We start from the raw sequence: 17,103 nt of genomic DNA, 5'->3' as shown, positions 1-17,103 counted from the left end.
GTTTACGGCTACAAAGAGTGTAAAGATAAGTTTTTTTTTCTAGATAATTTTATGTGTTCTGGCAACATTGAAAAATATTCGCTGTCACAAATATTTATCAGATTTGACAGTACATGCCATACAGTACGGTCAAGTACGTGAAATCTGTGAATTTTTAAGGTTTCCTACTAAACATTTTATCCTTATTAATTTTGTGGATAATTGAACTCAGCCGTGTGATCAATTATCTCTTTATTTAGTGACATCGTTTGTACCCGCAAACTCGGTTGAAGTTATTGTCGAATGTAAATTAGTAGAGTACTACGCACGATCTTATTGTTAAAATTTCTTTGTCTGTAGTTGTTTTCCAAAATACATCAAAATGCCAATTCTCTACAGTGTGATATCTCGAGGAACGGTGGTTCTTGCGAAGTATGCTTCGTGCGCTGGAAATTTTGCTGAAGTTACGGAACAAATTCTGTCGAAAATTGCGCCGTTCAATGACAAGCTGACCTATTCACATGGAAACTATTTATTTCACTACGTTTGTGAAAACAGAATTGTTTACTTTTGCATTACAGATGATGTGAGTATCTATTTATATAAAACTTTTCTTTTTTTTCATTGCAAACAAACTGCAAATCATGGAAAAAAAACTATCTAATCAAATTGGTGACAACACGCGACGTCTACATTCTTCTGTTATATCTGACCCCTGCTTTCTAAGCATTCTTAATACTTTTACCAGTGCATGTTTTATTTTATTTTCTCTAAACCTGATAATGAGGTTTAGTTGTAATTGTAGAAATCTGAAGCATGAAAATCTGTCTGAAATCATCTTCAGTGTGATCAGTCACAGGTGAAGTTATAAAAAAAAAAACCATCAGCCTAGGGTGCAACTAAATATATTTTACAAATATGTAATCAACAAATTTAAATAAATTAAATTCTTGAAAAATATCACAATATTCCCATCGACATATATTTTTTATAGTGTTATAGTTAGGTACTTACTGTTACGTTTATTACAAATCTATCCAAGTAGGTACTGTGACCAGCATGTGAATTGCATGATTCAAATATTAATACCATAACTTCAACCACATTGCAGCTATAATTTTTTTTTGTGTTTTTATCTGGTTGTAATATGCAATGTAATATGATATGCCTCTAGTAGTTGTTCTACTTATTATATATTAAGATCTGTGTTGATTTTTTAACATCCCAATAAATAATTATAATATTGTGGGTAAATAGGCTGATCTTATTAATAATGAGTCATATTTATTGCAATGAATGCAAGCAAATACTATGTATCATTTTACATTTGTTTGTTATTCATAAACAACATGTGATGTGTATGAGTCACATATATGATTAAAATGGTGTGTTTTTACCTTTGTAATTATTATTAATCTGTAATTATTACTAACCGTCTATATCTTTAAAAATATTATATGCTTAAAGGAGGATGCACGTACACCGTGCTTCTAGGAATCCTAATAATAATAAATATATTTTTTTATTGATATCAGATTCGATTATTTTGATATTATATAGGTATGCAAATTTTAAATAAAGTTTGATTTTTTATAATACATACTATGAATACAATTTAAAAAAGGGAATTTTTCAGATAAACAAATCTCACTCTTTTGAACACTTTCTTCTCTCAAAGACTCAATCTCTTACAGGTTAAAATATGAAATGATATGATATAAATATGAAATATGTTAATGACAGTTAAAATATGAAATCATTTATTTTGTGCTTTTAATAAAAATAATAATGTTTATTTCAGCTGGACAGAGCGGTGTGTGCAATGCTCTGCCTGCCATAAAAGTTTACATTTAAGTTAATACATAAAAAAAACAATATAGAAATGAATAAATTGATGAACACATTAGGACTTTTTGGTGGCTTGAGTGAAATTCTTCATCTCTGGTGTAGAGGCGCTCCCTGCCACTGGGCAACGGCCTGGACAAGAGTGTTGTCCGATCTCTGGTAGCGCTAATAATTTTGATGTTTTTATTTCAGCAATTTGAAAGATCTCGTGCCTTCCTCTTCCTGTACGAAGTGAAGCGGCGTTTCAATGCGTCATTCGGAGAGACCGCAACGACCGCCATAGCGTACGCCATGAATAGCGAATTCTCCCGAGTTCTCGCTGCAGAAATGAAACACTATAGTGAATCTCGGGATATTGATACTATCTCTAGAGTTCACGGAGAGCTTGATGAACTTAAAAATATCATGGTCAAAAATATAGGTAGGCAAATATAATATATATCTTCTTTAAACTTTATAATTAATCAACGGGATCGATTGAGAAAATCGATGAGCCGAGATGCTGAAATCCCTGCTACTCTCCATAGAAATGTTGCAGAGAAGTTGGCTTGGAGAAAGGTACTCAAAATGTCTGAAGACCGATTTCCAGATAAAATACTGGTGGCAAGACATCCAGTGTAGTCCTGGGTCGATCATGATCTACAGTCTTAATAGTACACAACTTCTGGCCCGGTGCAAATTGCAAGTGTGCCCTACTGTAGAATCTGGCAGCCACCTCTTGTATAGAGCCCCAAGGTACTTGAAAAAATATGCAGAAATTGGCTGTCCATTTGATAGATTCCCCTATCTTAAAAAACGGATTTGTAATATTTAGAGCACAGGCGTCAAGTACTTTATCGCTTGTCTGAATTGTTCTTCACACGATCAGTTCAAATTTAAATATCTAACATCAACTAAATAAGTATTCGATATTTTATTTTGTTTCCTTTGTCATTATCATTTATATAATACTTCAAAGTTTATAGGGCTTTTAGAAATATCACAAACAATATTATTATTTTTTTAATGATAAACTAATGTTTATAAGACAAGGTTTTATGCATAGCATAAAGGATAACAAATAATTACTCGCCCGAAATATCAATACAAATTGAAAATATCTCCCGAGTAAAAATAAATGCCGCCAAAGGGAATTAAAGTTAAATTAATTTCCCGTTGGCGGCATTTATTTTTACTCGAGAGATTTTTTCAATTTATATTGATATTTCAGGCGACTAATTAATTATTGCTTATAATTATTTGACAAACAATATTGTTGTGTACCTATTTATCTTATATATTATGTTTGTCTCCTTTCCCTTAGATAATGTTGCATTGAGGGGAGAAAGACTCGAACTGTTGGTGAACAAAACGGAAAATCTTACGAATAATGTAAGTTGCTATCTTCAGTATTATCGTTATATTTTTTTGTGATGATTTTTAAATTTATATGACCCTAGTGAATAGTTAACATATTAATTATTGCAACTTGATTTATTGATTTTTATACAAAGAAATGGTGTTATTATTAATAATATTAAAATTGGCATTATTAATAAATAATAATAATATTTCGTTGATTTGTATAGCGCCGTTATGTGCAAAAACACCTCAAGGGCACTGTCCGCTTCCAAGCAATTAATTTTTCTAAACATCTTTGGATTTTTAAAATGTGTTGTAAATTAATGTTCCGTTAAATAACCGGTGCAAATCATTATGACAAATTAAATCTTGTCAAGCCATTGAATCTACCTATATTTCAAATATTTTTAGATTTTACAAGAAAAGAAAAAAAAATTAAGTTAATTATCGAAATTGTCCTAAAAGGGGCTTATTTGGGGAAATGTATTGCTATTTTTGTATCTTGTCTATGGTCTACTAGAATTGTCTAGTCACACAGACATTAAAATTTTAGCATTTAACCCGTTTTTCGTTTGAAACTGAAATGGTGCAGATATACTTAATTCTCTTTAATAAATACAATACCTTCTTTCTCCTCTACCTTCTGCACCTTCCCTAGTCAAAAGGATTAATGCTCTTTGGATTTTTTGCAGTCTGTCTCATTTAGAAGTACATCACGAAATCTGGCAAGGTCAATGTTTTGGAAGAACATTAAGCTCTACGTCATCCTGTCCATTGTGGTTATCGTGATCATCTACTTCATCATATCCATATCCTGCGGAGGACTCGCCTGGCCCAACTGCGTCGGGAAATAAACCCACTCCAATAATTACTGATACACCCTCATTCTATCCAACAATCAATGGCGCAATGTTTTTACTGGAAGATTAATATCACCAAATATTATAATTTAGTAATATGTTTTCCTAATGTATAATTCATATAATGCATGAAAAAAACCAACAAAAACAAAAAAATACAAATATGAAATGTTACGTAATAAATTATTCTTTTTTTTTAAATTGAATTATTTCGATCAAATTTCATGAAATTAATTAATCCATTATATTTTATTAATTTAGTTTGGATTAAACTTGTGATTTATTTGTATGAAAATTGTAAATACATATAATAATATTGTAAATAAGTTTTTTGGAATCACTTTTTGTAATTAAAATCATTAGCGTTGGGTACGCAAAAGCTGCTTCATTGAAAGAAAATTAATAACTCTAGTTTTGCTATCAAATGCACACTGTTTTGTAAAATGAAAATGGTATGGATGTTTTTATAATGCGTAATTTAATTTAATGTTACGACGAGACAAGTAAAATTTAATCATAAAATTCAGCCTATTTGACCGACACGTGCCAAATTTATGTTTTGTATTTCCTAGACAATTTTGTTTGTAAATTCTTAGAAGAAAATCATTTACACTGTTTTTATCATAATTATGTGTTGGCATGTAGGGTTTTGTTTACTTTTCTGTTTTTAAAGTGAAAGTACCCAATCTACACTATAGGCTAGTGCTGTGAGTGCTTTGATTCAATAATTTCATCAATCAGAATGCTGCTTTACATTTTTGTACAATAATTCGGATTTAACATTTTCTAAACAACGTACAATTAGAATAATTGTGCAGTGAATGGAGATCATGAACTAATCTGAGAGGCATTCTTCAGCAGTATGAAACCTTCTCTAAAATGATTGTTCTAACTAATTACTCTAAAGAATTACTCACCCATCAAGAGCTTTATGACATACAGATGTTTACTTTTTTTGTATAAGGCAATTCACCCTAAAAAGAGTGCTTTGTTTCCTTACTTCCTATGTCATTCTTTTCAACTTATATTTTCACATCATTATGTGACTGTTTGTGTTTTCTAAATTAGATAAAAAGTACTGATTTCTCTCAATTACTCCATGGATAGTTTGTAGTAATAATTTAATACATAATATCATTTACATTCATAAGCTTTTAGTAGTTGTTTGACAATAAATATTTCAAACATAATTTATACTATGCATATTTTTTCTTATAGTTTTGTTCTATATATTTTTGATTACCACTGAGACCAGCAGCGAGCACATAACGCTACTTGAAAAAAATGCAGATTGTTTCGTCACCTAAATGCAGAGTTAAATTCAGTAGAGAAAATTTTTGTGTGGGAGACATTTTATATACATCATACCAAATTCGGGGAAAATATCAGTGTGCCCTACTTAAATTACTCCATCTACCAAGCTGTTTCTTCATAGTTGCTTAGGTGTTTATTCGTTTTCAAATAAACTCTTGAAAATTATTCAAAAGAAGGTTTAACTCAAAATGAAGTATATTCAAAGTTAGAGTAAATTTACAAATTTGCAAGTCGAGTTCTTTACGAATGGTAAGTTAAGACATTACAACAAAATGAAATCAGTTGTATAACAATAATTTAATAATAATTGATTTGTTTTGTGTGCTTCTAATAATAGTTTTGCATTCAACTGACAATACAAGGTGGCAATAAATGGCAACATATCCTCTAAGAAATTATGTAGTGAAACCTTTTAACGTAACTCATAAACTCAAAACTGTTTTTGAGCTCGGCGACTTTTGCTTATTGGGAAAGATATTTATAATTGAAGCTATCTCTTTGTAAAACTTAGCATGATAAAAATTTTATAGCGTAGATAGGAATATTAATTATTTTGAACAATGCTGAGATATAGGGGCCTTTATTTGTTGGCAGTCTAAAGTAGATAATTTAATCTTACAGTATCAATAAGTCAATAGATACGAGGCTTCAAAGAAATTTATTAATTTAATTTGTTTTCTGCGAGCTTCTTTTAGACAATCAGTAATGTTAAATTAATAGTTATGTTCATTATGTAAAACTTTTAATTATTCATTGATGTTGAAAGTACTATTCAATTTACTACCGACTGCTTCATTCTAACCGTCCCGTTCTCACACCACTGAACAATAAGAGACAGGGTATATGATGTGGTACAAGAGTGCTGACATTAGGTTCTTGTCATTGGCAACACTAGCAACAGACGTGTGTAAAAAATAAAGATTTTTAGTTTTTATTTGAAAAAAAATGTCATCTAAGACCAAAATGCTTTTTGCATTTTACTCCAAATAAGCCCAGGAATGGTTGGTTAAAGTCAATGACTAAAAAGAATACCATTCTTTATTCAAAGGTTAAAGTTTGTCAGGTATGTCCATTGAATAAAGATAGGGTATTTTCTTTAGTCATTGGGTATGTCCTTATACACCCAGTAAAAGGCGCGAACTGACAAGCACGCACGATTCCTGTTGACGCTTCTGCAACTTTCTGAAATCCTTTCCTATGCATTTCATGATACCTCCCCGACTCTTGTGTTTTCTTCATCTCTGATTTAATATTAATAACTTTTGTTACATATGTAACTATATTTCGTTTATGAAATTTATTGTCACGTTTTACTAAATATTACATGTTTATTTATGACTTATTTGCATTCCTTTTTATCTCAGTCCATTAATACATTTTAATAATGCATCATTTGTTTGTTTGCAATATTTTATAATTAATTTGTTTAAAAGTATCAATTAATCTTTCAGGCTTTGAATTGGTGAGAGAAAGTCTGTGAGCCACTGAAATATAAAAATTAATCATATGAATGTGCAACACATGTTCATAAAACATGTGTTTTGGTTGGCTCTTTGAAATCTGACGATTGATGGTTTGTTTTATAAATAGTAATCAATACTTTTATAGGTATTAGTTTTATTATGAGCACTAAGTTGGTGAAATAAATATATATTTATGAAACATCAGTCCCATTGTTATTATTTTACCCTTCTACTCGATTCATATTAGATTCTTTCGCGAGAAATTTTTCTCCATTTCCATCCACTATAATCCTTTGTATACAAGAAATCAGTGAATAAAATTATTAGAACCTTATATCAATATTTCAACTCCTTCGAATCCCCTCTATTATCTGGAGTTTTCTCCCCCTGGAGATTACTTTTGATGCAGTTTTACATCAGCATAATAAACGCCATTTGCTGCAAATAAAATGTATATTTTTTTGACGGCGGAGCAATAAATTTCAGCGGAAACGGAGAAGGGGCGCGTACGCCCTAACCTTGCAGTCTTGCATATCGCAGCCTCCTCCCGCCGGATTGCGCAGGAGCCCTTTCTCCAACATTGCATTTAATAAAAAGGAAAGATACAGCTATACTTTGATGGGGATATTTGGTTTCAGTAAGATGACCTTTACGCGCGGGAGCCTAATTTGTTTACTTCGAATATTCTAGTCTAGTTTCCCTCGGCTGCTCGGCAGCATCTAGCGGCCGATTAATGAACTAACAAAGATTCAGTCAAACGGAGATGGTCGGTGCGGCGGGAGCTTGTGTCGCGCTTCATGCATTTGTCTAACGAAATATGCTTGTTTTTATTGCATTTTGTAAATATTGCCGTGTAAACGGTAAACGAGTGATAACGAAATTTCTAAAGTTTCTATGTATTAACACATAAATTTAGTGCCAAGTTTAAGTTACGCCTTTAATTAAAACGCGTCTTCAATCTTACAATTTCGATTCGAAGATGTTATTTCTACTGGTGACAACGAAGAGGTAAAGTTTTGCCCTCGAGAGAAAGATCGTAAATTATTTCGTATTGAAATGTTTTTGTGAGTGATATATTCTGCATTAAATATAAGCAGATGATTAAGTCAAAAAATAAGATACACAGGGCGAAAACGTAAACATCCGAGTCAGTGTTTATCACTGAACGAGAAAGAGCGGGATGCTGCATAAAGCTCTTCACACGTGCCAGGCTCACGACTCCGTAGTACAACCGAACGTAAACCCGTTTTTGAACAATGGCAATCAATAATAATCTATTATTGCAACTAATTGTGAATATAAACAAACTCTAAAAGTCGAACTGACAGTTGACCACCGGGAATACAATGCCCAGATTAAAGATTAACAAATAGGTTTACAAAAGCGTGTTCATTGAATTTCTTGTGATAAAAAAATACTACAAATGCGCAATTTTCAAAATGTGTTCAATAAATTATTATCAAAGACAAAGGTATTCAGTCGAATTAATGAAGTTTTGCACATGTAAAAATAACTACTTTTAGATTTGGCCTCCGAAACAAAAACACCAAAGAAACATTGCTTTATCATATAATTATAATTAACTAAGTAATTGTAATTTTAATGATATCTTTGATAAAGCATATTTAGAGCACGTCCATAAAACAATAACGATCTTATGAAATTAATATTTGAAGACAAACGCAATCTTTACGATTGAACGTACTTATTTTGTATTAAAAGATGTGTCAAAAATGCCTATAGTTCTTTTTTACGTACCACAAACAATGCTTATTTAATAGTTCTTACTTAAAAATCATAAACACTGGATCGAAAGGGGTTTCAAATAATTTAAAAAAAGAATGCGCGCGTACGGATGCGAAAATTCAAATTAACGCGGGGAGTACCTACCGGCTCTGGCTTCAAGATGGAAGACAGCTCGCCGGACCTGTCTCTGAAGCTGCGGCGCGGCTCCAGCGACTCGCGGGACTCCTTCTACATGGACTTCGCGCAGGGCATCGACTCGGATATAGAGGAAGTGACCACCATCGAGGGGCCGCGGCCGCAGGACAAGGCGGAGGGGGGTGACACGGACACGCTGGCAACACCTTCGGGCTTGGATGACCCCAAAGAACTCCCCTTGCAGTAAGTACCTACTTTAAAAATATGTAACTTATCAATGAGTAATTTCATTATTTTTTTACTTTTGTTATGTTTGGTTACCATTATTGTTATTCAAATGACTGAGTTCCTCCCCAGACTACTGTTTATCTCGGTCTGTCATCATGGTCATGATTGATGGTTGTGATAATATATGCCTTTATTTATAATATTTTAATGCGGGCCCTGTAGTTTTTCTCAGGGTTTATGTTATATTTGGGAGAGCTGAATAAAGGGTCTTTTAAAGCCCTTAGTACCTACTCGTTGGCCCAATCCATTTGGCCAACGTGTGAATGCTGTTGGCGCAAAGATCCTTTCAAGTGTGCATGAAAATCCGACAATAATCGGGTTGGCCGGCCAACGCGTGCAACGGCCAATATAAGTCAAGTGGTCCATTACATCTGGCTGGGGTCAGCGCATTGGCCATTGGGCGTTCAGCCAACATGTAGTAGCATAAGGAAAAGAAGAGTGAACGTGCGCCTTGAAGGGGCGTCCCGAGAGAGGAGGAAACACTATTCCTATGATTCCCGCTAATTATGTAACAATCCAGATGTTGAGCTCGAGAACGGGTCGTCCAAACAAACCACTCCTCTCATGTGATCAATAATATCAACCTCATGCAAATATTAGGCATAGAACAATGACGTCATATAATGCAACTTTCTTTGTAATACAATAGAAAAAAAAACACAGCATGATATCTAAAGTTGCACTCCATTTTAACAAATGGCGGAATCTATCAAACGGATTGCCCATTTTTTGGAGTCGAGTTTTTCAGGAATTTAGGCGCTAGGGTCAAAGGTGATTGTTATCACCAACTAAGAATAAATAGAACTCTATATTCTCCATTAATATCTATTTGAAATTAACAGCGCCTTGTTTAGTCGAACCCGCTTGCCTTATTTTATTGGTCAGTCTGATCTTAAATATCTTGGAGTTTCCTGTAAGGTTCATATTATCAACCCCCTTAATTTATTTTTTCCCATTACTTGCCCTGCTTATGAATTCTTATTCTTATACTGTCTTCTCGAAGCGGGGGTTGACGACAAGCTTTTTGAAAGCCTTCTACGGCACAAATAATAACGAAGTAGCAGGTATCTTATAAATCAACTCCAAAGTCTTTCAATGTTAATCACAAAGAAGTGATTATTCACCCATAAGCTAATGAAAACGCGGCTCGCTGAAACTCAATACTGTTTTGAATGCAAATCACCTTCCACGTGGCTTGGCGGCTGACGGAATCTGCGTTGCCTTAGCATACCGGCCCGTTGCCCTCCGGCCGACTCTAATGAATTTCTCTTCATCAAGGAAGTGAACAAAATAGATAAATTCATAAAGACCTACCTAAATGTTGACCAAATTTCATCTGAGATGAAAATAATTTGTATGGTTAGGAACTTACCCTTTGTGGGGAATGAGATCCCTAATCCCAGAGGGGCGTAGCCGGTAAAAGAGAAGACGAGGAGATCCGAAAGGATCCGTTATGATGCACCTAAGTTTAAAGATTAATGAGTAAGATTTAGGAAGGAATGCTTCAACGAAGAAATATTTTCAAAAGAATATATGTGGCGAGGAAATATACAGGAAGAAGGTTTATAACTCAGCCACTGACAGGTCAAATAGCATTGCTAACTGTGGTTAGTTACAGTAAAGCCTATATAGGTATTTCTAACTCTAAAACTTGTAATTATTATTTTAAGTTGTGTTGACGTACTTTCCTCATGTTACCGCAAAAGCGCAAAAGCCGTGGTCACTTCACTTGCTTGCTCCCCTTCCCGCCCGATGTCTAAAGTTTTAATCCCGGTGTAGACGGACGGTGGAAGGTGGAACGAGTCGGAGGTGTCCTATTACACGTTTCCTTTTACATTAGTGTCATTGCCTTGAAGATTTACCGTCTGGAGTTATACTGAAATGAATTAAACCAGGTACCTAAAAGAGACCCTTAGAAATTCAGGTTGAAGTCTGTCGCACATAAACATTTTAAATTTTTTTGTTTTTTCTTCTTTGAAAACAAACTTTCAAGAAATTGTGCGCCTTAGTGAACGCCTTTAAGCTTTCTTAGCTTTATACTTATAATTTTTCAACTCAAACTGGTTTCTTTTTTACATCTTTCACAGGTTTTTGAATAATTTGGCATTTTTCGTTTCAATGGTATACCAAGAAAAGTAGTCAAACACAATCTTTAAAATGAGTACGTGTCTTCTCTGTATTGAAAAATGGTAAAACTCTGAATTCAGAGCGGTACTCAAATCTTATCTCTTCTGAATGTCATATCTATAAATACATAATTCGAGCCTTATTTCGGAGAAGACCTAAAGTACTTTAATTCAGTATTTTTTGTACTGAAGCTGAAGTCATTCTATGAAATGTTCTTTACATTTCTCATTTATTCTTTTTTGACAGGTAATCCCCCAAATCGGAACCCTTCCACAGCCCGCGACACACATAAATAATAATATTATATTTATGTTCACACCAGGATTCGTTTCTTCAATTGTGAATAGCAAGACTTATTTTGGAGCTAAGTAAACTGTTATATTATATCTTTGTAAAGCATATATGAGTTGGTATTTTACGAAACTGGCGCAATGAAAATGAACCACATAGATATATATATATACGTTTTTTAAATCGTGCTTATCCAAACAATATGTGGCGCCACTATCGGACAGCGTTGTTTTTATAATATATTACTAAAATGAGGCACTTTCAATAATAAGACTTACAAAGATCTTGATAAGTCGGGACCATCTTCACTATCAGACTAGAATATAGGAGTGTAGAGTAGAAGTGTAGTGTAGAAGTGTGGGGAGTAGAGAGTGAAGAAGCAAGAACTAAGAACCGAGAACCCTTCCACTGATTGCACGGTCCTCGACTGCCTTACAAAAGGGTCTGTTTATTACGTTACTTGAAAGTTCCCAAGTAGATAAATATGAATACGGGTACAAATAAATTAGTGGGTTATTTAAGTGCCCAATAGATATTCAAATTGGTTTATTACCATGTAAACCAGTGATGAGCAACCTTTTTATCCATTTTCAGGAGGCGTTTTTTTTTACTTAGAGGTCAAACCGATAAATTCTTTCGATTCTATCATTCTGAAATATTAAATAATATATAAAAAATAGAAATATCAAAAATATCTTCAATTATTTATGTGTTTTCAGAAACATCCTTTAGAAGCGTACATACCCTTAAACAACGGAACCTAGAAATGCTCTTGATTGTTATCTTTCGGAAAGTTAAACAAAATTTAGTCAACGAAAACTTTTGGTATTTTATATAACTTAAACATAAAGTTCACCAAACACAGATAGAACTTAACAAAAAACGCTGTACTGCGAGGGTGAACATTAATTACGATATTATGTCTTTGAATATTTATGTAAAAAAGGTTGAGCGGCTGATTCAAAGCTTTGAAGAAATACTAAACCATTTTACACAACACAACAAAAATTGTTTAGTAATTTTACCTTTATTTTATTTAGGCATGGTAGAATGGCTCGCAGGTTGTTCGAAATGGGCTCCCGGGCCGCCTGTTACTCATCCCTGATGTAAACTGAGATTTATTTGTATCCCTACTCTGTGAATAGAAAAAAATACTTCTAATGCAGTGGCTTCGGAAAATCCGATTGTATCAATTGCTTTTAATTTACAGAATGATCTTATCTATAGAAAATGATAAATCTTCCTCGGTTCCTTATTTCAGAAGGAATGTCGGTGATTACTTACGTACTTTTTTGTTTATGATGAAAAATTAGTTACATCTTATTTTTGAAACAGTTAAGCACGACCGTTTATTTCTCCATCGTTTGACTCAAGTACCAACTTGATTTTTAATACCCTTGATAAAAAATCGACCCTTCATCTTTATTTCTTTCTCGTGGTATTATTGGTTTTATTAGAAGCGATCCCTTCGACAACGCCCTCCGAGTAATTTTGAAATGAATGCTCCTTTTGTTCTGGAAGTAAAAACATAAAAAAATAACATGAAAACATCGTTTTTTTATCTGCTCGATGTTATTTGACATTTCAATCGTCTTAAGAAATGTATATTTCAATTTCCTTAAGGGAAGGTTGTAAACAGGTAGGCTGTCCCATGCACTATTTTGCTATTACGTACAAAACTGGATTATGTGTCATTCATGACATCATTACAATCTGTACCTAAATTCACATTTGAAGAAAAAATCTTTTTTCAATAAAAAAATTGGAAGAAATATCACAGATCTGTTTTATGGATTTTCTTGTATAAATGCATATTTAATTTGTTAAAATTTATTGTTTCAACCCAGTAAATGAATTTTGTTTTAATAATTTGAACCCATAAATTGCTCCGCATTTACATAAAGCTGGTGGAAAAAAGGATTTTTTTTTTCTTCATCCTCTGCACCGTTTAAAGTGCTCGCTTTTAAAGCCATTCCGATCATTCAGTGTGCCTCCAATAACAATGGCTTCAAAGACAAATGCGTTTATTTCGTTTCACAGCTATTCTATATAACCAGTACTCTTAGTTCCCCGTTCTTTCAGTTCCCTGGAGGAATACTCTGGGAATAATACATTCTTTTACTGTTGTGTTGAAATTCCTGTGCACTCCAACACCAGTCACGTGTGCTGGATTGTTGAAAGCCAAATAATAATGTTTACTTCTATAATGGGATTATAGATCTGCAGAGGATGAAAATACCTATAAATAAAATTTTCAAAATGTTTTGTGAAACTCCACAATATGGTACTTCAAAAATAACAATAAAAAACTCAATGTGCTAAAAATTGCGTTTCTGTTGCACGAAGTCTGGGCTTCACATTGAATATTATTTGGCATGTTAATATTAAACTTGCTATCCCGTAGGCATTTAATTTGATAATAAATATTCTTCAATCCCTCAAGAAAAAAAGAAAACGCCATGGGCGAATATTTTACTAGCCCCAAGGACAAACCAATGAATTCTGTCTCTTGTCGTTCGGAAAGTTACATTCCAAAGAAAAAAAATTGTCGCGCAATATGTTGGAAATTTATGAAATGGAAACCTTTAAATTGTATCGAACGTTGATAACAATAAAAAGGACTGAATTATCTACAGTGTTTATGATAAAGAAAATGCACAAAGTATGCCTATCACCCAAAATAAAATCGCCCCCCAAAACACCTTTTACTCTTGATCGCCCCACAAGCGATTTAAATCGCCCACTGGTGGGCGATATTGCCCAGGTTGGAAATCGATGTATACTATCCCAACCAAGGAAGAACGGAAGATATGGCATTTCCAGTCGTACTTTTTGTTCGTCGCAACAAGTGTAACTTCATTAATTTGTTAAAGTACTTAAAATTGTAGTTAATTGGCCTAAATTTACTTAGAAATAAAATAAATAAAGCACTCTCTTCGTTTCCTGCATCACCACAACTAATTTGGATCTTTCATAGTGGTTACAAACAAAACACGTGTTAGATTCTGGCACTTTATTTAGTCATAATGACAAGAGTAATAAAACCTCAAACACAATCGTGGTGAAAACCGTGATTCTCTCACCATACCCCTTGTCGCACGTCCCACTCTCGCTTGTAGTTTGAAATTTAAAGTGTTACCATAATATATGAATACCTACTGTTTTGTAGAACTCTTTTTCTTCATTATTGGACTGCTCTTCGGTCGATTTGGTTCGCGAGTAACACCGACTCGGATATTTACACATTTAATGGAAGCTTAACAATTGACAGACACGTTTATTTAAATTGACAATGACATAAAAGTGCGACTGCTCCTTTGATTGTGCTTAATTACGCGTGTAAACTTCCGTAGATAGCTTTGGTCACATTTTCATCATTCTAGACATAAGTCGAAAATTGTTTTTTTTTTTACCGAATACACATTATATGAATGACAAATCTTTTTTTTTAGCTTCAGCATTTAGTTTAGTCTCCGGGACAAAATCCATAATCTGTTGGCGAAAACAAAGTCACCTAACTGATACACCAGGGAGAGATTGATACTAGACGAGAAAGACTTCTTACCTCTTAGCTTCAAACCTTGCTTGAACCAACCAGGGTGCAATTGCAATGACGTCCTCCGTGGTAGAGCGGTAAGCTCCCTGACTCTGTGCCCAAATGTGCCTCGTGAGTTTAAGTCATTAAAACAAAGTCACCCAACTGATACACCAGGGAGAGATTGATACTAGACGAGAAAGACTTCTTACCTCTTAGCTTCAAACCTTGCTTGAACCAACCAGGGTGCAATTGCAATGACGTCCTCCGTGGTAGAGCGGTAAGCTCCCTGACTCTGTGCCCAAATGTGCCTCGTGAGTTTAAGTCATTAAAACAAAGTCACCTAACTGATACACCAGGGAGAGATTGATACTAGACGAGAAAGACTTCTTACCTCTTAGCTTCAAACCTTGCTTGAACCAACCAGGGTGCAATTGCAATGACGTCCTCCGTGGTAGAGCGGTAAGCTCCCTGACTCTGTGCCCAAATGTGCCTCGTGAGTTTAAGTCATTAAAACAAAGTCACCTAACTGATACACCAGGGAGAGATTGATACTAGACGAGAAAGACTTCTTACCTCTTAGCTTCAAACCTTGCTTGAACCAACCAGGGTGCAATTGCAATGACGTCCTCCGTGGTAGAGCGGTAAGCTCCTTGACTCTGTGCCCAAATGTGCCTCGTGAGTTTAAGTCATTAAAACAAAGTCACCTAACTGATACACCAGGGAGAGATTGATACTAGACGAGAAAGACTTCTTACCTCTTAGCTTCAAACCTTGCTTGAACCAACCAGGGTGCAATTGCAATGACGTCCTCCGTGGTAGAGCGGTAAGCTCCCTGACTCTGTGCCCAAATGTGCCTCGTGAGTTTAAGACATTAAAAATTTCGTACAATTTTGGCATCATCAGTGCAAAAAAAATTCGTTAATTGCTCTTTTGGCCGCCTTAATAGAAGTCTGGAACACCTGAGGAAGGCATGGCACGATCAAGTGAACCAAATACTTGAGTCGGGCCATGTCAAGTGTCAGAGTAACTGAAGACTATGCATGAGACGATGTATGTATGAATGTGGATGATGTAAGAAGTGCGTGCGAAGACCGAGTAGTTTGGCGGTCCGCCTCTCTAGCTACCCTACAGCGATACAGCGAAATAGTTAGTTAACAAAAACGTATTTGTCACAACATGGCAGATGTACCATTAATCAAAGCCCGGCAAACAAAATACAACAAATCTTTGTAAATTACTGACATAATGATCGTTCAAGAAAATTTATAAATATTGTAAGATAATTATTGCTCTTCATTTTTTTAATTGTCTTAAATTCATGAACACTTTCTCATTTCTCGAGCTGTCTAAGTTCTCAATTATTGTGCGGTTCAAAAAGTTCTTGATGTGTTTATGAGTGATTCCCGATAGCGCTCTGGAGTTTGAATGGGCAATCAATAATTTGAGAGTTTTGAAACAGACGTCTCTGTACTAGAACCATCAGTGGTGAGTGGTGGTAGATTTAACGCCTGTATTCCGACTGTGGCAGTAATTGAGTATTTCCTGTTCACACCGATTCTACGCCACCCTCTCTCTATTCGTGTACCTACTGGAAGCTTTCAGACATCTTTATCTAAACAACATAATATTCCCATTGCCTGTTCTTATAAATACTGATATGTTTCACAAGTAGATGAATTTAACTAAAAATCATGGATAGTCTGAATTCTCGACAAATCAGTTCCAGTTTTGAAAACTGTAGTTAAAATAATCTTCTATAACACTTTTGAAAAAGTTGAATTCAACCACTACCGAAAATAGTATTTTATGGATAGGTAATGTTGAACTTGTATTTAAAAAGTTGTTGGTTATCCAATAAATGGTTCCCTGGGGTGGCGGTCCCCTTATTAGTCTCCCAAATTTTAATAATTATTCCACCGGATTGAATTTAACGATCCCAGGTAAATAATTCGTTAATTTGTCGTTAATTAGTTCCACCCCTCATTATCTCCCATCGCTTCCCCAAATCTTCTGAACAGACGTGACGCCTAGTTGCTTCGTGTTTTTCCCTAATTAGCCAGCAGCTCGTAGGTAAGACGGATTCCGCATCCACGGGAGCATCATCCGTGAGAATCTGCCGAGTACTTGTCTAACCACGTGGCATCCACCTGCCACGGCGCGTCGTACGATTACTCCT

At 34.5% G+C, this 17,103-nt stretch overlaps 2 protein-coding genes across 2 annotated transcripts in view; both read left to right on the top strand.

Annotated features, from left to right (window-relative positions):
• The first annotated feature begins 102 nt into the window (after positions 1-102).
• Positions 103-7,006, top strand: Vamp7 (Vesicle-associated membrane protein 7). Its single transcript, XM_089632069.1, has 4 exons — positions 103-565; positions 2,017-2,245; positions 3,128-3,195; positions 3,858-7,006. Exons 1-4 carry the CDS (start codon positions 362-364, stop codon positions 4,017-4,019), a joined length of 663 nt encoding a protein of 220 aa, XP_089488195.1. The 5' UTR covers positions 103-361; the 3' UTR covers positions 4,020-7,006.
• Positions 7,007-7,574: 568 nt separating this feature from the next.
• Positions 7,575-17,103, top strand: part of OtopLc (proton channel otopetrin-like c) — a 249,455-nt gene continuing 239,926 nt past the window's right edge. Inside the window, exon 1 of the mRNA XM_089631714.1 lies at positions 7,575-8,926. Within this exon, the coding sequence (XP_089487840.1) occupies positions 8,658-8,926 (269 nt within the window). The 5' untranslated portion in view covers positions 7,575-8,657. The remainder of the gene's footprint in view (positions 8,927-17,103) is intronic.

The sequence above is a fragment of the Hesperophylax consimilis genome, chromosome 5 (assembly GCF_061612785.1).
Source record: "Hesperophylax consimilis isolate HC1 chromosome 5, BYU_Hcon_1.0, whole genome shotgun sequence".
Taxonomy (NCBI): domain Eukaryota; kingdom Metazoa; phylum Arthropoda; class Insecta; order Trichoptera; family Limnephilidae; genus Hesperophylax; species Hesperophylax consimilis.
The sequence above is the reverse complement of the archived record's forward strand: the minus strand, read 5'-3'. Positions and strand labels throughout refer to the sequence as shown.

What these genes read in the sequence shown, in the direction of transcription:
- Vamp7 (XM_089632069.1), top strand. Translation starts at nt 362, where the DNA reads ATGCCAATTCTCTACAGTGTGATATCTCGAGGAACGGTGGTTCTTGCG. An exon ending in ACTTTTGCATTACAGATGAT is followed by an intron (nt 566 to 2,016) that starts GTGAGTATCTAT and finishes TTTTTATTTCAG; the next exon opens with CAATTTGAAAGATCTCGTGC. An exon ending in TATCATGGTCAAAAATATAG is followed by an intron (nt 2,246 to 3,127) that starts GTAGGCAAATAT and finishes CCTTTCCCTTAG; the next exon opens with ATAATGTTGCATTGAGGGGA.